This window comes from Anguilla rostrata, chromosome 2 (assembly GCF_018555375.3).
Source record: "Anguilla rostrata isolate EN2019 chromosome 2, ASM1855537v3, whole genome shotgun sequence".
Classification (NCBI taxonomy): Eukaryota; Metazoa; Chordata; class Actinopteri; order Anguilliformes; family Anguillidae; genus Anguilla; species Anguilla rostrata.
In genome coordinates this window covers 57,109,430-57,128,858 of record NC_057934.1, presented here as the reverse complement: position 1 = coordinate 57,128,858, position 19,429 = coordinate 57,109,430, and the positions used below count along the sequence as shown (strand labels likewise).

Here is a 19,429-nt window from a genome sequence, read left to right as displayed (position 1 = left end):
CCGCCGCAGAGTCCCTCTTGTTTCCTCATTGTTTTCTCACAGGTTTTTCAGGGTTTTTTTCAGATCTGGGCCTTTAATTAATAAGTCGTTTGTCTGTTTACCATTTTATTTAATCGACTTAATCAGCTGAAATTGAAACATTTTTCTGTGGCTCTTTGGGCATATTGCTTTACCGTTGTCAAGCAAAACTCTCATTGGCAGTTCTATTTGGACCTTTGTTATGCAAATCTCTTGTTGGTAGTTCTATTTGCACCGCTATTAAGCAAAAGAACCTCTGGTCGTTAATTCTATGAAAACAATGATTCTATCGGGGGGAAAAAAGTTTCTTCTCACTTGATGCCATACAATTAGCACCAGTTTTGGTTATTTTTCTCATTACATTATTTAAGAAAAATGCAAGAATCCATAACTGAATTAAAAATCCATCACCCTAGCTCTAACTCTTGATTTTAAAAATTGTGTGGTCACGCAGTGCAGACATAGCGTCTTTCCTATGAAACCGGGGTTGAATGCCAGGTAGCTTTATGATAGGTTTGCAGTCACTTGTCACCTAGCCAATATTGAAATTCAGCTTGGTTTTAGATCAAAATGGTCTCACAGCATGATTGTTAACTGTTGAATTATATTTAAAAAATTTAAAACTATAAATGCACAAGTTAAATACGGAATGTCCATTCTACTCTGCAGACAAGTGACGATTCCGTGTTTTGCGGGATGGTTGGCAACCATAAATCAAGCTATAGCCTAACCTACAGTAGCTAAAACTGTGATTCAGCGTTGCCATCAATTGTGAAATCGGACACTGAAAAGGGGAGGGGATGTAATATTGCCATTTCAAAATTGAAAGAATGACATTGCTGTTTAACTGATGTAGAATGATGGATTTTGAAACACATTGATTTTAGAACTGTTAAAAGCCCAGAATATATATATATATATATATAGCCCCTTTCATATTTGCAAATTTGTGTTTAGTTAAACATGTTAATAAAAACAAGATATAATCATTAAGAAGTCAAAGGAAAACATAGTGGGTCAATTGCTCAGGTGTAAACCCCTAGACCACAGAACTGCATTTCAACTGGTACATAAAGTCCTCATTTCACAGATCTGAATGTCCGATCAAATTTTAATCCAGATCTGTGGTCTAGGGGTTTAAACCTGTGTAATTTGCCAATGTTTGACTGACACGTTTTGTTATGTATATCCCTTACGAGAGGTATGCAGATAGCCCATCATTAAGAATTCAAACTTGTTAGCGTCAGTGGTGGTTGTGAGCTGAGGACATTAACATTAAAATAGGATTCAAAAAAACAAATGAATGAATGAATAAACTAATAAATAAATAAATGAAATGTCAGGTAAAAAATGACTCATACATTCATTTATCATGCATGAGCAGTATTTATATAATTTGAAAATATAACCAATACATATATATTCAAAAGTCTACTTTAAAGTAGCTATACATTTGTAAGCGTTTTAATGCTAGTTTTTTTTTTTAAAGGATGCACATTCTATAGTAAAAAGTGAAAACAAAAAACAATAAAAATTAAAATGGATGCTTACATCAGTTCAGAGTAAGCAAGAGACAATACTGTCAGAGGATCTGCACAGTGCGTGTGTGTGTGTGTGTGTATGTGTGCGCGCGTATGATTGTGAGTGTGTGCGTACGTGCGTGTGTGTGTGTGCCTGGCCTTGTTTTCCTTCACAGCTGATGCTACGTGCTTCAAGGCACAGCTCCACTGGGGTGGCATTTGGGGTGGAGCCTTGTGAGGGGCAGGGCCTAATAAGAAGGGGATGGAGCCAGCAGGTCAGACCCCTTCCACTCAGTTGGGGGAGATGGTGCGGCTCCGCAGGCAGCCGCAAGTCAGGCACTTCATCACATTCATGGTGACGTGCATGAGCGGGCCGAAGTTAAAGAGCAGGTTGTAGAAGGCGTGGACCGACAGACCCCCCGTCTCGTCTGCGTACTTCATGGCCACGATGGGCGTGTACAGGGGGTTGGTCATGTTCCGGAACCGCGGACGACTCGACTCGATCACCTTCTTAGTACACTGCAGTAGAGGGAGAGAAATAAGAGAAAGGAATTATTTCGGAAAATTAATAGACCAACTTATGAGTGAATTTTGTGTGAATGGTGTGTGTGCCATGCAATTGATTGGCCGCCTGTCCAGGGTATATTCCTGCCTCTCGCCCAATGAACGTTGGTATAGGCACCAGCTCCCCCCCTGACCGTGATCAGGAGTAATATAGGGAAATGGGAAAGGCTGTCATAAACAGTCAGGCTCAGTGACCACAGCCTGGCCAATGAGAAAGGCAGTTATAAACAGTCAGGCTCAGTGATCACAGCCTGGCCATTGAGAAAGGCAGTTATAAAGAGTCAGGCTTGGTGACCACAGCCTAGCCAATGAGAACGACCGTTATAAACAGTCAGGCGTAGTGACCACAGCTTAGCCAATGAGAACGGCCGTTATAAACAGTTAGGCGTGGTGACCACAGCTTAGCCAATGAGAAAGGCCGTTATAAACAGTGATGGTTGCCAAAGGATGCAGGGCTATGTGGTCAGTGTAAGAGAGGTGAGGTGGAAACAGAAATGCACTTCATCCTACATTGTGAGAAGTGTACAGAACAAAAAAGAAAAATATTTTAGAAAATCTGAAATATCTTTCCCTCAGTTCAAAGAAATGACTGACATGACCAGATTATCAGTCTTACTGAGGGAGGGACACAGTTTGTGTCAGTGTGCCATGAGAGACAGTAAACAGGCAACTCCACCATCACAGGACAGGGACAATAGATTTTGCCTAAATTGTATTCTTTATGATTATATGGTTATTGCTCTGTATTGCTGTGAAATTTGTTACTTAAGGCATCTGGAATTGAGATGAAAAGATGAAAATGAAAATGGAGGGGCTCAACACAAAAACAGCTGTTTCTGTAAAACGCCACAGAACCACCGCTCAAAGACCTAGCCGAAACACCAGGCCTCATTTACCAGTGTTGTGGTCTGGGTATAGATAACGGATGAATATGTATACATATATACATTTCCGTTTTATTACTGTTTTCCTTTGTTTATTTTATACTTATATTACCGCTACTTTATTTAGGCTGTTTGTTTTTTTTTGTTGTTGTTTTTTTTTGTTATTTTGGTATCACTGACATAAAATTATAACTATTTATTACCGTTAAAGTTAAAGTTAATTTGCCTTGTATTTATCAAGGGCTTGATCAGTTATATCAGGCGTGCTTCAGATGGAACACATCAGATGCCTGGATCCAGCTGGGGGTACCTGAGGACAGGTTTGGGAACCTCTGTTTCAGAGAACACTGCTGCAAAACAGTATCACTGTGAGAAATCTATAGAGCATGGCTGACCAACACTGTTCCTGGATATCTCCCATTAAATTTTCAGTTCAACTATAATGCACGCATTTTTGCACTAACTGGCAGCTCAGAAAGATCAGTAGCTGTGGAATGAGGTGTGGTTTTGTTACGGTCGCAGTGAAAACATCTCACAAGCAGCCCTGCTATGTTGAATTCCACCTGTTATTTTCATACTTGGCAGCTGTAGCTTTTGCTGGTGCTTTGTTAATTGTGTACTTTACCGTAACTTGCCCTGCAGAGTTATTTTGTTTTCCTCTTGTTTCCTCATTGTTTTCTCACGGGTTCTTTTGTGTTTTTTTCAGATCTGGCCCTTTAATTAATTTAATTTAATTTAATTTAATTAAAAACGCCCTGTCTATTCCATTATTATTGCTCATATAGTTATGGCTGCTGTTGTTGTTTTACAGCCTACCAATGAAGCCTATTTGAATTTGAATTTGAAAGAGAGAGAAGAAATTGATACGAAAATAAATATAGAGAAATAAGAAGAGATGAAGAGAGAAAGAAAAACGACAGTGATAGTCTCCTGATAGACCTGTGCACAGCCTCAGACGGGACCCTGCTGGCTGTTCCCAGGACCGGGTCGAGAACCGAGGGACCCTGCTGGCTGTTCCAAGGTCCGGGTAGAGAACCGCGGGACCCTGCTGGCTGTTCCAAGGACCGGGTAGAGAACCGAGGGACCCTGCTGGCTGTTCCAAGGACCGGGTAGAGAACCGCGGGACCCTGCTGGCTGTTCCAAGGACCGGGTCGAGAACCGCGGGACCCTGCTGGCTGTTCCAAGGACCGGGTCGAGTACCGAGGGACCCTGCTGGCTGTTCCCAGGACTGGGTCGAGAACCGAGGGTGACCGCACCTTTGTGTTCAGGGCCCCGCAGCTCTCCAACCACCTGCCTGAGCACCTCAGGATTTCCACCAAAAGGCTTTCCACCAAATGTTTATACTTTGTCTTATACAAAATTTTATTGCACTATTGTTCTATTTCTCATTCCATTTTTTTTATTTTATACACATCAAGTCTTGTTATGTTTTTATTCTTGTTGATTTTACCTCTGTTTTCCCCTCTTCTTATGTTTTTGTGAAGCACTTTGTAACTTTGCTTTTGATGAGTGCCATTAAAATAAACTTCAGTATGTTATCATATTATTGTGAGTCTAAATGGTTTTAGTGAGATACTGTGACGTTGAGCTGAGAAACGGCTCAGATTTTCCTGACGACAACTCCTGTGTGACATGCTTGAGGCTCCACCTAGTGGCCAGAGATGGAATGACAGCGGGAAGGAGAGAGAGTTCCAGATGGAGAAACAGCACACATTTAGTGGGCGAGACCAGAGCGAGAGTGTTGGGGAGGGGTGGGTGAACACTGACCCTGGCCAGGGGGGCAGTAACACTGAGGCGTGGGGGGGGGGCTTCGTACTGACCCTGGCAATGTCATCAGGAGTCTGTCCCAGGGCCTCGAAGATGTCGACGGAGGACGGCAGATAGACATTCTTGAAGTAGTGCACTGTGTCGGGGTCGGTCCCAGGGAATTCTTTCTTGGACACGTCCTCCACCATCTTTGCCTCAAATTCTGTGTGCACCGGGCCAGGCTCGATCATGGACATACTGAGAGAGAGAGAGAGAGAGAGAGAGAGGAACCACTCAGCAAGAAATACAGTATAACGTATTATTTTTTACATTTCATCTTCATCCATTTACTGAAACATATTTTACTGTTTCCCTTAGCAATACTGTAACTATGTTGTTCCATAGTTAAATGGTTACAGTACTGATTCCCCATTTATGTTTAAAACTATTATGTTCACATAATGCTGTGGTAACATTTACTGTATTTCATGCCAATAAAGAATACTGCATTGAAATCTGATAGTGAGAGAGAGATAGAGAAAGAGTGGTAAGGGGGGAGGAGAGAAAGAGAGAGAGCAGGGTGAAGGAGGACACAGAGAGTGAGATGGAGGAGGAGACAGAGAGAGCAGGATGGGGGTTGAGACAGCGAGATGAAAGAAGAGACAGAGAGAGCAAGATGGAGAAGGAGAGAGAGAGTGGGACAGGGGAAGAGAAAGGGAGCAGGATGGGGGGATGGGACAGAGTGGGATGAAGGGGGAGACAGAGAGAGAGGGATGGAGGAGGAGACAGACATCACTCACGTGACGTTGAACTTGAGCAGCTGCACAGCCAGGCTCTCGCAGAACCCCTCCATGGCGAATTTGGAGGCGGCGTAGACGTCATTGAACACGACACCTGAGACAGGCGTGTAATGTCAGGCAGTGTGTGAGCTCACGGTAACACGGCAACAACAATGTCCCTGTTTTTCTCTCCAGTCACGCATTACCTAACAGAGATGTGCTTATCCACATTATCCATACACTACTTGCTTCCTCCACTGGTCAGGACACGCCCCAGCATTCTGAAGCCCCGCCCCCTCGTACCCTGCAGGCCCATCACGCTGCTGATGATGAGGATGTGCCCGCCCCGCCTCTTCTTCATGTCCGGCATCACCTCCTTGATCATGCGCACCACGCCGAAGAAGTTGGTCTCAAACACCTTCTTCATCTCGTCCATGGTGATGCTCTCCACCGGCCCCACCAAACCGATCCCTGCATTATTAACTGAGAGAGAGGGACAGAGGGATGAGGATGGAGGGATAGACAGAGAGAAAGAGAGAGATGGAGACAGGAATGGTGAGATTAGGGAAGAGCACTGGTGTTTCAGATAACATACATAATGCTATGACTTTACTAACTAACTAATGTGACTAAAGTTAACTAACTCTAATACAAATGTAAGGCCAGCATTAAAACAATGCTAACAGTAAAATAAAACAAGCATAGTAGTAGAGACAGTGAAATAACACTAAACCTGGTATCCTCGTATGATACACGGAGACATTTTTTGTAACCACTTCCCCTCACACAACATATCCTCCTAACCACATTTCAGCTGAATAAAAAGAACTTGGTTGCACTTGGCCGCAGTTCCTGTTTTCAACCACAGTGAGGCAGCATAATGGGCAGGAATGAGCAGTGCGCACATGAACCCGGCCGTGCTCTCGGCGACAGACAGGGCAGGGAGAGAGGAACTCACTGAGTACGTCCACGCGTCGGTCTTTGATGCTGTGGACACACTCCCGGACAGACTCGTCACTGCACACGTCCAGGGTTTGCAGCGTCAGCGTCTTGCCGTAGGCGTCACCCGCTGCCTCCACCAGCTTGTCCTTCTTCCTCAGATCCCGCATGGTGGCGATCACTGCAGGGGAGGCAGGGACAAACTGAGACTCACTGGAGAACAGAGACCTACTGAAACTCACAGGGACACACTGAGATGCACAGGGACACACTGAAACACACAAGGACACACAGAAACTCACAGGGACACACTGAGATGCACCGGAGAGCAGCGACTCACTGAAGCTGGTTTTGTTGGTTTTAGGTCCCAAAATATTAAGGGAGAAATTGTCTACTCTCACCTTAAACTGTGATGGTTGTTTGGCTGAACCTAATATGGTCGTTAAAGACCTTGGTGTCACCATTGATCCTGATCTGTCTTTTGACACCCATATAAAAAACATATCCAGAATTGCCTTCTTTCAGCTACGCAACATAGCTAAAATTAGACATTTCCTGTCAATTGGGGATGCTGAAAAATTGATCCATGCATTTGTTACGTCTAGGTTAGATTACTGTAATGCCCTGCTATCTGGCTGCCCTAACAACTTGTTAAAGAGTCTCCAGCTTATGCAGAATGCAGCTGCTCGTATCTTGACCACAACTAAGAAGTATGAGCACATTACACCAGTGCTAGCGTCGCTTCACTGGCTACCCATTAAGCATAGGATAGATTTCAAGGTTTTGCTCCTGACTTTTAAAGCTCTGCATGGACGTGCACCTGTGTACATATCTAACCTGCTCCTACCTTATAAGCCCACAAGGTCACTCCGATCCCAAGACGCAGGCTACTTGGTAGTCCCAAGAATTTCCAAAAACCTAAAAGGTGGTAGGGCTTTCTCCTACAGGGCCCCACTACTGTAGAACCAGCTTCCAAAATTTATAAAGGAGTCAGACTCAGTCTCAATATTTAAATCTAGATTAAAAATGCACCTCTATGCTCAGGCTTATAATCAGTTGTAGTCTGGAGACAGGGTGCGAGAAGCCTGTAGTCACAGAGCTTTGTAGGTGGCAATCCTTTCCTTACTGTCACCTGTCAATCAGCTGTGACCCGACTTTACATGGGCTGGCTCCTGATAGGCGGGTATGGTTGTCCACCCCTCATGACTGCATGGGCTCTCAATTCCTGTCCTAGTAGCTATGCAGCCATATATTACTCCTGGCGGGGTCCCCCCAATACATACTACTGCCACTTTACCCACTGTCTGCTATATTGCAAATTCCCTAATTGCCGTTTCTACCCTCTTCCCCACGCTGCCAACGGGGCTCTTGCCCCAACCTTCGAGAGTGCTTCGAGAATCGTCTGGTCTCCCCCACCTCTGGCGTCCAGCCCATCTTTCGTCATTGCCTCCGCCCTGCCCACATTTGTCGCCACCTGCTGTTCCCCATCACCGCCACCCAGCCCCACCCGTCATCTGAGCCACATCATAAACCTTATAAAACTGACTGACATGTTGGTCACCAGTCGGCACCCTGACCCGACCAGAGGACGATGGGTTTCCCCCTTGAGCCTGGTTTCTTCCAAGGTTTCTTCCCATCTGCCACAGGGAGTTTTTCCTTGCCACTGTTGCCTTAGGCTTGCTCCTGTGGGGGTTTAGGCCAGGGTTGTCTGTAAAGCGTATTGTGACAACTGCTGTAAAATACGCTATACAAATAAAATTTGATTGATTGATTGATTGGACCTCACAGAGACATACTGAGACACACCGGAGAGCAGCGACCCACTAACGCTCACAGGGACACACTGAAACTCACAGGGACACACTGAGACACACCGGAGAGCAGAGACCCACTGACTCTCACAGGAACACACTGAAACTCACAGGGACACACTGAGACTCACAGGGACACACAGAGACTCACAGGGACACACTGAGACGCACTGGACAGAGCAGAGACTCACTGAAACTCACAAAGACACATTGAGACACACCGGAGAGCAGAGACCCACTGACACTCACAGGGACAAACTGAGACTCACAGGGACACACAGAAACTCACAGGGACACACTGAAACTCACAGGGACACACTGAAATGCACTGAAGAGCAGAGATTCACTGAAGCTAACAGAGACACACTGAGACGCACCAGAGAGCAGAGACCCACTGACACTCACAGGGACACACAGAAACTCACAAGGACACACTGAGATGCACCAGAGAGCAGAGACCCACTGAAGGTCACAGTGTGTGTGTGTGCATGCGTGCACATAATTCACCACCCGTTCTCTGGGAAAGGCACAGCAGTGATTTTGTTTTAGATCGCAGAAAGCATCAATCATGCTTGAGAGAGAAAATAACTGAACACCCCTGTTAGTAATTAACCAAGTGCAGCTTCATTATTCAATCAACCAATTAAATGAAGTTTATAAAACTGGACTGGAGTGATTTTGGCTCTGTTCTAGGACATTTTCATAACTGTGATAAGGACCTGTGCTGTGTGTGTGTGTCTGTGTGTGCATGTGCGCCTGTGTGTGCTTGTGAGTGTGTTCATGTGCATGTGTGCATGCGCGTGAGTGCATGTGTGTGTGTGTGCGTGTGTGTGTGTGTGTGTGTGTGTGCATGTGCATGTGTGTGTATATGCGTGACCTGTGCTTAATGTCCTGTAAAATAAGTCTGATATATATACATATATACATACACAAACACACACACACAGACACACACACACGGGCACAAACGCAAACTCCCTCGGACCCTGCTGTGTTGTGTGCACGTGCGCGCACGCATATGGGAGGAATGTGCTCATATTGCGTAAGTTCATGTGAGTGAGGGGAAGTGGGTGAAAGGTCACGGGGGAGATGGAGGAAACAACACACTTCCTCAGACAAAATGGGAACGCACTCAGAACGACCCCGCCAATCACCGGGGAAGGAAACGAGAGCATGCCCTGTACGCATATAGACTGACTGCTCCTGTTACACATCTTAAAGATTACTCCAGTGCTATACATCTTAAAGATTACTCCAGTGCTATACATCTTAGAGATTACTCCAGTGCTATACATCTTAAAGACTACTCCAGTGCTATACATCTTAAAGATTACTCCAGTGCTATACATCTTAAAGATTACTCCAGTGCTATACATCTTAGAGATTACTCCAGTGCTATACATCTTAAAGATTACTCCAGTGCTATACATCTTAAAGATTACTCCAGTGCTATACATCTTAGAGATTACTCCAGTGCTATACATCTTAAAGATTACTCCAGTGCTATACATCTTAAAGATTACTCCAGTGCTACACAATTTAAAGATTACTCCAGTGCTATACATCTTAAAGATTACTCCAGTGCTATACATCTTAAAGATTACTCCAGTGCTATACATCTTAAAGATTACTCCAGTGCTATACATCTTAAAGATTACTCCAGTGTTACACATCTTAAAGATTACCCCAGTGCTATACATCTTAAAGATTACTCCAGTGTTACACATCTTAAAGATTACTCCAGTGTTACACAACTTAAAGATTTCTCCAGTGCTATACATCTTAGAGATTACTCCAGCGCTATACATCTTAAAGATTACCCCAGTGCTATACATCTTAAAGATTACTCCAGTGTTACACATCTTAAAGATTACTCCAGTGTTACACATCTTAAAGATTACTCCAGTGCTATACATCTTAAAGATTACTCCAGTGTTACACATCTTAAAGATTACTCCAGTGTTACACATCTTAAAGATTTCTCCAGTGCTATACATCTTAAAGATTACTCCAGTGCTACACATCTTAAAGATTACTCCAGTGCTATACATCTTAAAGATTACTCCAGTGTTACACATCTTAAAGATTACTCCAGTGTTACACATCTTAAAGATTACTCCAGTGCTATACATCTTAAAGATTACTCCAGTGTTACACATCTTAAAGATTACTCCAGTGCTACACATCTTAAAGATTACTCCAGTGCTATACATCTTAAAGATTACTCCAGTGCTACACATCTTAAAGATTACTCCAGTGCTATACATCTTAAAGATTACTCCAGTGCTATACATCTTAAAGATTACTCCAGTGCTATACATCTTAAAGATTACCCCAGTGCTATACATCTTAAAGATTACTCCAGTGTTACACATCTTAAAGATTACCCCAGTGCTATACATCTTAAAGATTACCCCAGTGCTATACATCTTAAAGATTACTCCAGTGCTATACATCTTAAAGATTACTCCAGTGCTATACATCTTAAAGATTACCCCAGTGCTATACATCTTAAAGATTACCCCAGTGCTACACATCTTAAAGATTACTCCAGTGTTACACATCTTAAAGATTACCCCAGTGCTATACATCTTAAAGATTACTCCAGTGTTACACATCTTAAAGATTACCCCAGTGCTATACATCTTAAAGATTACTCCAGTGCTATACATCTTAAAGATTACCTCAGTGCTATACATCTTAAAGATTACTCCAGTGCTATACATCTTAAAGATTACTCCAGTGCTATACATCTTAAAGATTACCCCAGTGCTATACATCTTAAAGATTACTCCAGTGCTATACATCTTAAAGATTACTCCAGTGCTATACATCTTAAAGATTACTCCAGTGTTACACATCTTAAAGATTACTCCAGTGCTACACAACTTAAAGATTACTCCAGTGTTACACAACTTAAAGATTACTCCAGTGCTACACATCTTAAAGATTACTCCAGTGCTATACATCTTAAAGATTACCCCAGTGCTACACAACTTAAAGATTACTCCAGTGCTATACATCTTAAAGATTACTCCAGTGCTATACATCTTAAAGATTACCCCAGTGCTATACATCTTAAAGATTACTCCAGTGCTATACATCTTAAAGATTACTCCAGTGTTACACAATTTAAAGATTACTCCAGAGCTACACAATTTAAACATTACTCCAGTGTTACACAGCTTAAAGATTACTCCAGTGTTACACAATTTAAAGATTACTCCAGAGCTACACAACTTAAACATTACTCCAGTGTTACACATCTTAAAGATTACTCCAGTGCTACACACCTTAAAGATTACTCCACGTGCTACACAATTTAAAGATTACTCAAGTGTTACACAGCTTAAAGATTACCTCAGTGTTATTCAATTTAAAAATTACTCCAGTGTTACACAACAATTCTGATGTACACATCAGTCATGTTTGCATATGTAGTAACTGATGCAACTTTACAAAACTGATTTATAATTTTCAAAATGAAGAACGTCATTTTTATATTAGAAAATGTGCATAAAAATGGCTTTCTAAGAATGACATTTATCTGTTATTACTGAATTGGTAGTCTGGAAAAAATACAACAATTTGATTTAATGATCACTGAAGTTTACCAAGACACAGCTGTAATTTTCAGTAAATAAAACTCACAAAATTAACCATTCGCTCATGATAGAAATGACACAAATTACCACAAAATGAAAACTAAATAATCAGATTTTTCACAAAACATTAAGAGATTTAAAGGTGATTGTTTATCATTGTGATAATTCACCTCAAACCCACAGGCTAATGGATTATAGGCTGGTTCCATAAGAGAGAGTCTCCCTTGTTAATCCACTGGGTTAAGATTATGAGAGATTACAGAATTGCTATCAGGCAGGTTAGGGTATTGGCAAAGCTGGCAACTCAAATGCAATGATGGTTATACAAGCACAGAGGATCAAAGCCTGTATAAAAGCACACGCGACCAGTCTCTTTCAACTTTGTACAAGTACAGAGGATCAGCCTTTGAACCATAAAGACACAAGCAAAGCATAGAAATAAATCTGTGTAACATGCAGCTACAAGCACAAACGATAAGTCTCATACATGCCAATACAGGCACAGACAATCAGTCTCTGCCACATACCTTTTGGGCACAGAGGATCAGTCCATGATACATGCAAATATAGGCACAGAGGATCAGTTCCTGATACATACCAATATTGGTACAGAGGATCAATCTCTGATACATGCCAATATATGCACAGAGGATCAGTCTCTGATAGAAGCCAATGTAGGCACAGAGCATCAGTCTCTGATGCATGCCAATATATGCACAGAGGATCAGTCTCTGATAGAAGCCAATGTAGGCACAGAGGATCAGTCTCTGACACATGCCAAAACAGGCACAGAGGATCAGTCCACACAGATAAAAGCACAGTGAATCTATGCAGTCAGCGGATCAGCCTCAGTAACTTGTGTAAAAGCACAGAGGATCATTCTCTACAGCATGAACATACAAGCAGAGGATCAGTCGCTGCAAACTGAAGACCCCGCCAGCGTTTCCGCCAGTGTATTGCTTAAGTTGACCCCCCGCCGGGCCTAAGCCAAATTTTTTTAAAATGTATTTTTAAGATGTTTTTTAAACTACAGTTACAGTGGGGCGGCTCGGTTGAAAAGCTCACCAGCGACACCTGTTGGTTAAAACGTGAACGCACTGTAGGAAAGCAGGTCTGAGATCAGTGTTCTTTACCCTCATTGTGCATAGAGTGACGTTCAACACGTGCATAGAGTGACGCTTCCAACTAACACAAGCTAACGTTACCTAGCAAGCCACCATTTCTTATTTAGTAGGCTAACTAACCTTGTTACAAACTGCGTTATCACTTCATCTCGTCGGTAAGTACATTCTTTTTATATTAACTTAAGCAGTTTGTAGGTAACGTTAAAACAGTAGCATGAATGTAGCGTTCGATATATTGTAACATTACATGACTTATTCATTGCCATCGAAATAACAACTTCACTTGTTTATTAATAACGTTAGCTTGATGACATTGATGTGCACGACAACGTTGTCATAAAATTTTTCCTGACCGTGAAAACTGCCTGACTTGTTTACATTTTGGACAGATGTGGCTACATAGTAAATTGCAGCACTTTCGACACAAGTAATATCGGAAAAATCCTAAAATTTCTTATGGTGAAGAGTACCTGACCGGCAACCGTAAAAATGTGTTAACACAGTGGCAAAATTAGGCTATATCTAGAAATACCATCTTTGGGGAAAAAATGCTACGGTTAAGGGTCAGGCACTCTTCACGATAAGAAGAAATTTCAGGATTTTTCGATATTGCTTGTGTCTAAAGTGCTGCTACGGAAACGACGATTGATTTACTGAGGAGCCACATCTGTCCAAAATGTGAACAAGTCAGCCAGTTTTCACGGTTGGGAAACATTTTATGACAACGTGGTCATGTAGCTAACTTAGCTAGCTAGCCAAACAGTCAGTAACACAGATACTTACTTTGTGCCATTTAGGGATAATGTCAAGGAGGAAAGGTAGCCTACTGTAAAAGCCAAAAAACCTTAGACAGTTTTTTAAATGTTTAAATGTGCCCAGCATTCCAAGGCTTGTTGTAAGATTCAGTAGCCAATCAGGACTTGAATATAAGTTTTTTGTAGAGTGCAAAAACTTTGATATTATTTATTTAAATTTAATTTAATTTAATTTAAGTTCTTTTGTTGTTGTTGAAACCACAACATTCCAAGACTGTACATTGTTGTCAGATTCTTTGTAAGACTCTGCTATGCTGTAAATAGTTGTTAGATTTTATATTTTTTTAAATGTGTGTTGAATAAATGACTTATTTATAACAACATTCACATTACAGTCATATTTTCACATCTCCAGTCAGCTTTTTAGCACTGACTTAATGTAGGGCCCTATGGAATCTGTGTTATAGCTTTTTTAAATTCTCAATTCCGCGATTCCGTCCGTGATTCTGTTATTACAGAGACTATAGGGCCCTACCTTAATGCTGCCATCAGTCTGTCGCTGGCCTGCGCCGGGCCCCCATCAAAAACGACACTTGGTTGCCGGCCCGCGCCGGGCCGCTGGGCCCTGTCAAAAGATACTTGCCACCGGGCCTAACAACTTTTCTGGGGGAAACCCTGCATACACTTCTACAGCACTGACACTGACCCAAAACTGACACAATATTGATACCAATACAAGTGACACTGATACAATATCAATGTGCCTCTGTTATCCATACAGCACTGATGCTAACGCCATGTTATCCATGCAGCACTGATGCTAACGCCACTGTTATCCACACAGCGTTGATGCGAATGTCACCGTTATCCACACAGCATCTACGCTAACGCCACTGTCATCCACACAGCATCGATGCTAATGCCACTGTTAGCCACACAGAATTGATGCTAATGCCACTGTTATCCACACAGAATTGATGCTAATGCCACTCATACCCACACATCATCGATGCTAATGCCACTGTCATCCACACAGCACTGAGGCCAACTTACTGTCACCCACTCAGCAGTAATGCTAACGCCATGTTCTCCATGCAGCATTGATGCTAATGCCATTGTTATCCATGCAGCATTGATGCTAATACCACTGTTATCTACACAGCACTGATGCTAATGCCACTGTTATCCACACAGCACCAATGCACCACTGATATCCACACAGCATGCCACCGACAGGTGCACAGCTTACTCTGCTACTGCTACAGCAGGAAAACAATACTGAAGATTTAGCATGTGGCGTAGTTCCTACCTCTGTCCAATCTGCTCTTAATACAACACAGATCTGTCCAATCCCCTCTCAATACAACACGTCTCTGTCCAATCCCCTCTCAATACAACACAACTCTATCCAATCACCTCTCAATATAGCACAACTCCGTCCAATGCCCTCAAAACACAGCACACCGCTGTCCAATCCCCTCTCAATACAACACATGGGACACATGATTTTTTTTCTGTTGTATCACTGTAGTATCAGCAGTTGTGTGACTTGTTGCAGACAGTTATTGGATTATGAAATACCATAATCATCAACCTAATGGACTGCCTTGTTATTCCTTTTATCTCAAGTGGTTTTACCGGTAATGACCGGGTTTTTTTGTATCAAAGTGCAAAGAGTCTGTGTTTTCCACCGGTGTAGGTGTTACAGCAGTGTACCTTGAATCAGTGACCGATGAACGCAATAATTCAAGTGAATGCTATTTTCAGATGCCGGCGTCTAATTGGGGCAATAAGAAACTAAATGGGTTCCTAGCAGAGGACCAGCCCCGCCTTTGCACCCTGCCAGAACCGCAAGCGGCGGACTGCTTATTCTCCCGAGTCACCACCAGAGGGCAGTACCTGTCGTGTTTGCGCAGCACGGTTCGGCCCAACCTCTTGCACTCTAATGTCGGGACGGTGGGCCTAATCTTCTCTCCTTGTACAACAGGGCTGGGCATTATCTCCAGCTCTTAGTGCAACACAGTGCGGTTTTGGTCTTATGTGCTCTGTGCGGAGCTCAGATCTCCCCAGGCCCGCCCCGGGGTCTGAATAAGGTTAAGCAGGGATAAGACGCGTGACCAGCTGCAAACCGCAAACGGCAACTCGCCGCCGTGCCAACCGAGAGTCGCCCGGCGGCCTGGACTGACTGTCTTTCGCTGTTCCCCCCTCCCCCAGGGATACAGCAACAGGAGGATCTCAAAGGTCTTATTGGCTATTTTCCACCAGAGCCGAGATCCACAGTAGCCAGGACAACCTACTCTTCACTCTGGAAAAAGGTACCAGAAAGTCATACCGGGCCTGGGGTAAAGACTGTCCAAAACGTGGAGCGCGTCTCATTCAGTACCCCATCATTTACTGTCTCTGGGGTGTTTCAACTGCCGACAAGGGGCTAAAAGAAATGTCAGCCCATGTTTGGTCCCAGTCACCCCCGAGAACATACTATCCACAATACTGGACTGATTAGCAGTCAAGCCAGTACATGGATAGATGATAGATGATAGATGATATACTATGTATATATGTGTATGTGTGTGTCTATATATATATATATCAAATGAGCCATGCTGCTGCCAGATATGCAGTAGATAGTACAAGCATTGTTTCTCCTGAATATTTTTTCCATTGAGTTCAACAGGAAAATTTATCAGAAGAAACAAAGCCATTTAGCCAACAAATGTGTTCTATACTGTATCAGCATAAATTACAGCTGAATCTAGTCCCACCCCCCAATTCCCATAGAGATCCATTCAAATGCAAAGAGTTTTGTATTGCTTGTAGGACAACCTGAAAATTAGATATCCAGACTCTGATAATGTTGATAGGTCACAGACATCAGGACGTAATCGCATGCAAATGATATGCAACCAAATACAAAACATGACTCTTTTATTTGACATTATGTTAATTTGCCTACTGAATAAGTGAATTTCCCTGTTTCTAGCTTTTCCCCAAACAGTTCACTTCAGCAAAAGTAAACAAGCAAATGGTGGCACAGGAGGTCTCAGGAGTGCATTTGTTTAATTCTTGCTAATTTGCTGACCAATGATGTTGATTTGCCATTTTGGGCTTTGGGCCCATTTTTTATTTATATTTTGCCCAGGAGTGTGTGTGTGTGTGTATATATATATATATATATATATATATATCAGTCTATCTGTGTGAGAGAGACAGAGTGAGAGTGAAAGTGATTGAGAATGAGAGTACTGACAGTGTCAAATGTGCAGTAATGATGGTGTTTATTGCATCAAACTGCCAAAGCCCTGGGCCTGGACAGATTTTTACCGGAGACTTATTATATTGGGGACATACAATAGAGTTAAAGACTTTTTTATATATATATATAACTGCAGAACAATGCACATCTCCAGGACTACATGTCCACAGGATCTTACACAAGCTGTACATGGCTATTGACTGTACAAAAAATACAAAAATAAAAACATTAACAACAAAAAAAAAACTGTTTCAAGATAAGTATTAATGTGCTTGTTTAACTTGTCTGAAGCTACGTGCTAAAACATTGTAGCTGGAATCTTCAGTCAGTGTACAGTTTATTGAATTATTTTTAAAACCCTTTGAAACGGAGGAAAACACCCGAGAATCGTCTGTAGATCCAACTAAACAGATTTTTGGAAATGTGATGATTACATTATTTTGTAGCGACTATTTATAATGGGAAAAACATACGGAATTACATCCATCTATGTAGAGATACATTTCTCTGCGGTTTTTCACACGATGTAGGCACAACCAGTACTACAGACTAGTGAGCGCAACTAAAGTAAACCACGAGAAGACAGGACGGTGAGGGGGTATACTCACCATGGTAACGTTTTTTCTCATCTTTCGCGAGCATCACAGCGATCCGTAATCCGATCCCGGAGGAGCAACCGGTGATCAGGACTACTTTCTGTCCGTCGCTCGCCATGGTTCCCTTTCGGAGTTTGCGTCCTAGTGTGGTCACCAACCGAGTGGATCAGTCGGGCTTTAACTGAAGTAAAGCGGATAAGACGAAGCCCCGGAGAGCGAGTTGTGAAGTCACATGGCACGGGCAGTAGGTCTGGTTACTTAACACAGGAGCTCGGCTGACTCGGGCAGTGCGGTTACAAAGCCCCGTGCGTAATGCGTGGAGTATCGCGGTAGAAAACGCAGTCCCTGTGTGTTGAAAAACGACGAACTGGCGAAAACACAGGAATGCTGCTATCATGGTATTTGTTCAAAGCTTTGGAATTTTACCACCGCTTACACGTTAAAATACTAGTCTAGTAAACAAAATAAACACTTATAAATTCAACAAAAATGTGGCCATTCCGTGCGTTGGCTGTTACATAAAGCGCTCCTGGTAAACAGTAAGCAATAGTTTATTAGATCAGCAATAGACTGTTTTAGATCTGAAACATTGAAAGCTTGAGAGTTGATATAATAAGGAATGCAGATGTAAATGAAGGGGAACTGATGTGGTTCCGATTAGCTCACAGCAGTAACAAACACTTCCAAACTCCAGTCACCGTGGCAGGTTCGCGCGTAAGGGCTGAACAGCTGGAGCTGTTTACGGACGTTCAAGGCGGTGACGTCACTGCCCACAGCGCAGTTCTGCGCTCCTCTATGGCTCCTCTATCTCGTTCACAATAACGGAATTGAATTGGTACGAAGCTTTTTGACATCAAGAGGCTTTTGTTTGTTTGTTTATTTAATTTAATTTTTTGTAGAAAAACGAACGTAGTTATCCAATTGACGAAATGGAGAGGAACATTATATATTTCCCGATGGCTCGAGCTAATCTAAGCTGCTGTGATGTCCTCGCTACTTTAAGTGGGAGTATTGAGCCAGATGGGGGCGCTCTTCTTTCTGGACTAATGCAAACCCCACTGGGGTACTGTTGTATGGGGTGATATTTTCATAAAGTTATGGTAATGTTTTGGTGACAATGAAAACTACAGGGCAGCCCCAAACCGCTTCCTTAACGTGTAGGTTCTGAAAGAAAATGGTTTTTAAACATACAAAATGCTTGTTGCAAAGTACATTGTAAGTATTCAGTCGAATGCTGGCTATTCACCTCTCTGTTCGGCCGATTCGATCTGCACTTTTTTGTGAGCTCTACCGAAGACACGTGGAACTTTTTCTCCCCCTAGCGGTAAAATGTAGATAACACAGCCTTACTGTACTGAAAAGACTTGTGGCGGCGCTTTAGGTGCACGAATGCTTTTATGTCAAATAACCAGACAGACAAGAGGGCAGTACAAGAAAACCAAAACATTACTCGAACGTGTTTGACTGCGGGCGAAACTAGCAACGGTCTTTATATTTGTGGCCAATTAAGCTACATGCACTGTACGAAGTGAACTTTATGTTCAACAGCAGAACCAGGACATGTTCTGCCTATTGCATAAAAATCGAGTTTTTCAGTTCTTCAAGGGGGCTGGTTTTTAAATTCACATTTTTTTAATGTACTATTAACGATGTGTATGATAAAGATGTGCAGTATGTGTGTACGAAAGTGTGTGCTCCTTAAAAGTGTGTGCTCCTGATCGCTTCTTAATGCTCTCATACTAGTGGGAGGTATGTGGACACTGCGCAGATGCAGACCTGGACATAGACGTAATAGATACATCTGGAAAAATAGTAATAACTTTATTCTGGGTGAT

At 42.6% G+C, this 19,429-nt stretch overlaps 1 protein-coding gene across 1 annotated transcript; it reads right to left on the bottom strand.

The window, feature by feature from the left end:
* Window positions 1–1,384: 1,384 nt before the first annotated feature.
* Window positions 1,385–18,291, bottom strand: LOC135248554 (retinol dehydrogenase 8-like). The gene is made up of 6 exons (XM_064323333.1): window positions 17,607–18,291; window positions 6,470–6,631; window positions 5,815–5,994; window positions 5,533–5,626; window positions 4,807–4,990; window positions 1,385–2,057 (listed from the first exon to the last, which is right to left on the bottom strand). Exons 1-6 carry the CDS (start codon window positions 17,710–17,712, stop codon window positions 1,830–1,832), a joined length of 954 nt encoding a protein of 317 aa, XP_064179403.1. The 5' UTR covers window positions 17,713–18,291; the 3' UTR covers window positions 1,385–1,829.
* Between the last annotated feature and the right edge of the window lie 1,138 nt (window positions 18,292–19,429).

Coding starts and splice junctions, on each gene's coding strand:
- LOC135248554 (XM_064323333.1), bottom strand. CDS start 17,712: ATGGCGAGCGACGGACAGAAAGTAGTCCTGATCACCGGTTGCTCCTCC. Junction 4,991..5,532: donor CTGCTCAAGTTCAACGTCAC/GTGAGTGATGTC, acceptor TCTCTCTCTCAG/TATGTCCATGATCGAGCCTG. Junction 2,058..4,806: donor CTCCTGATGACATTGCCAGG/GTCAGTACGAAG, acceptor CCTCTACTGCAG/TGTACTAAGAAGGTGATCGA.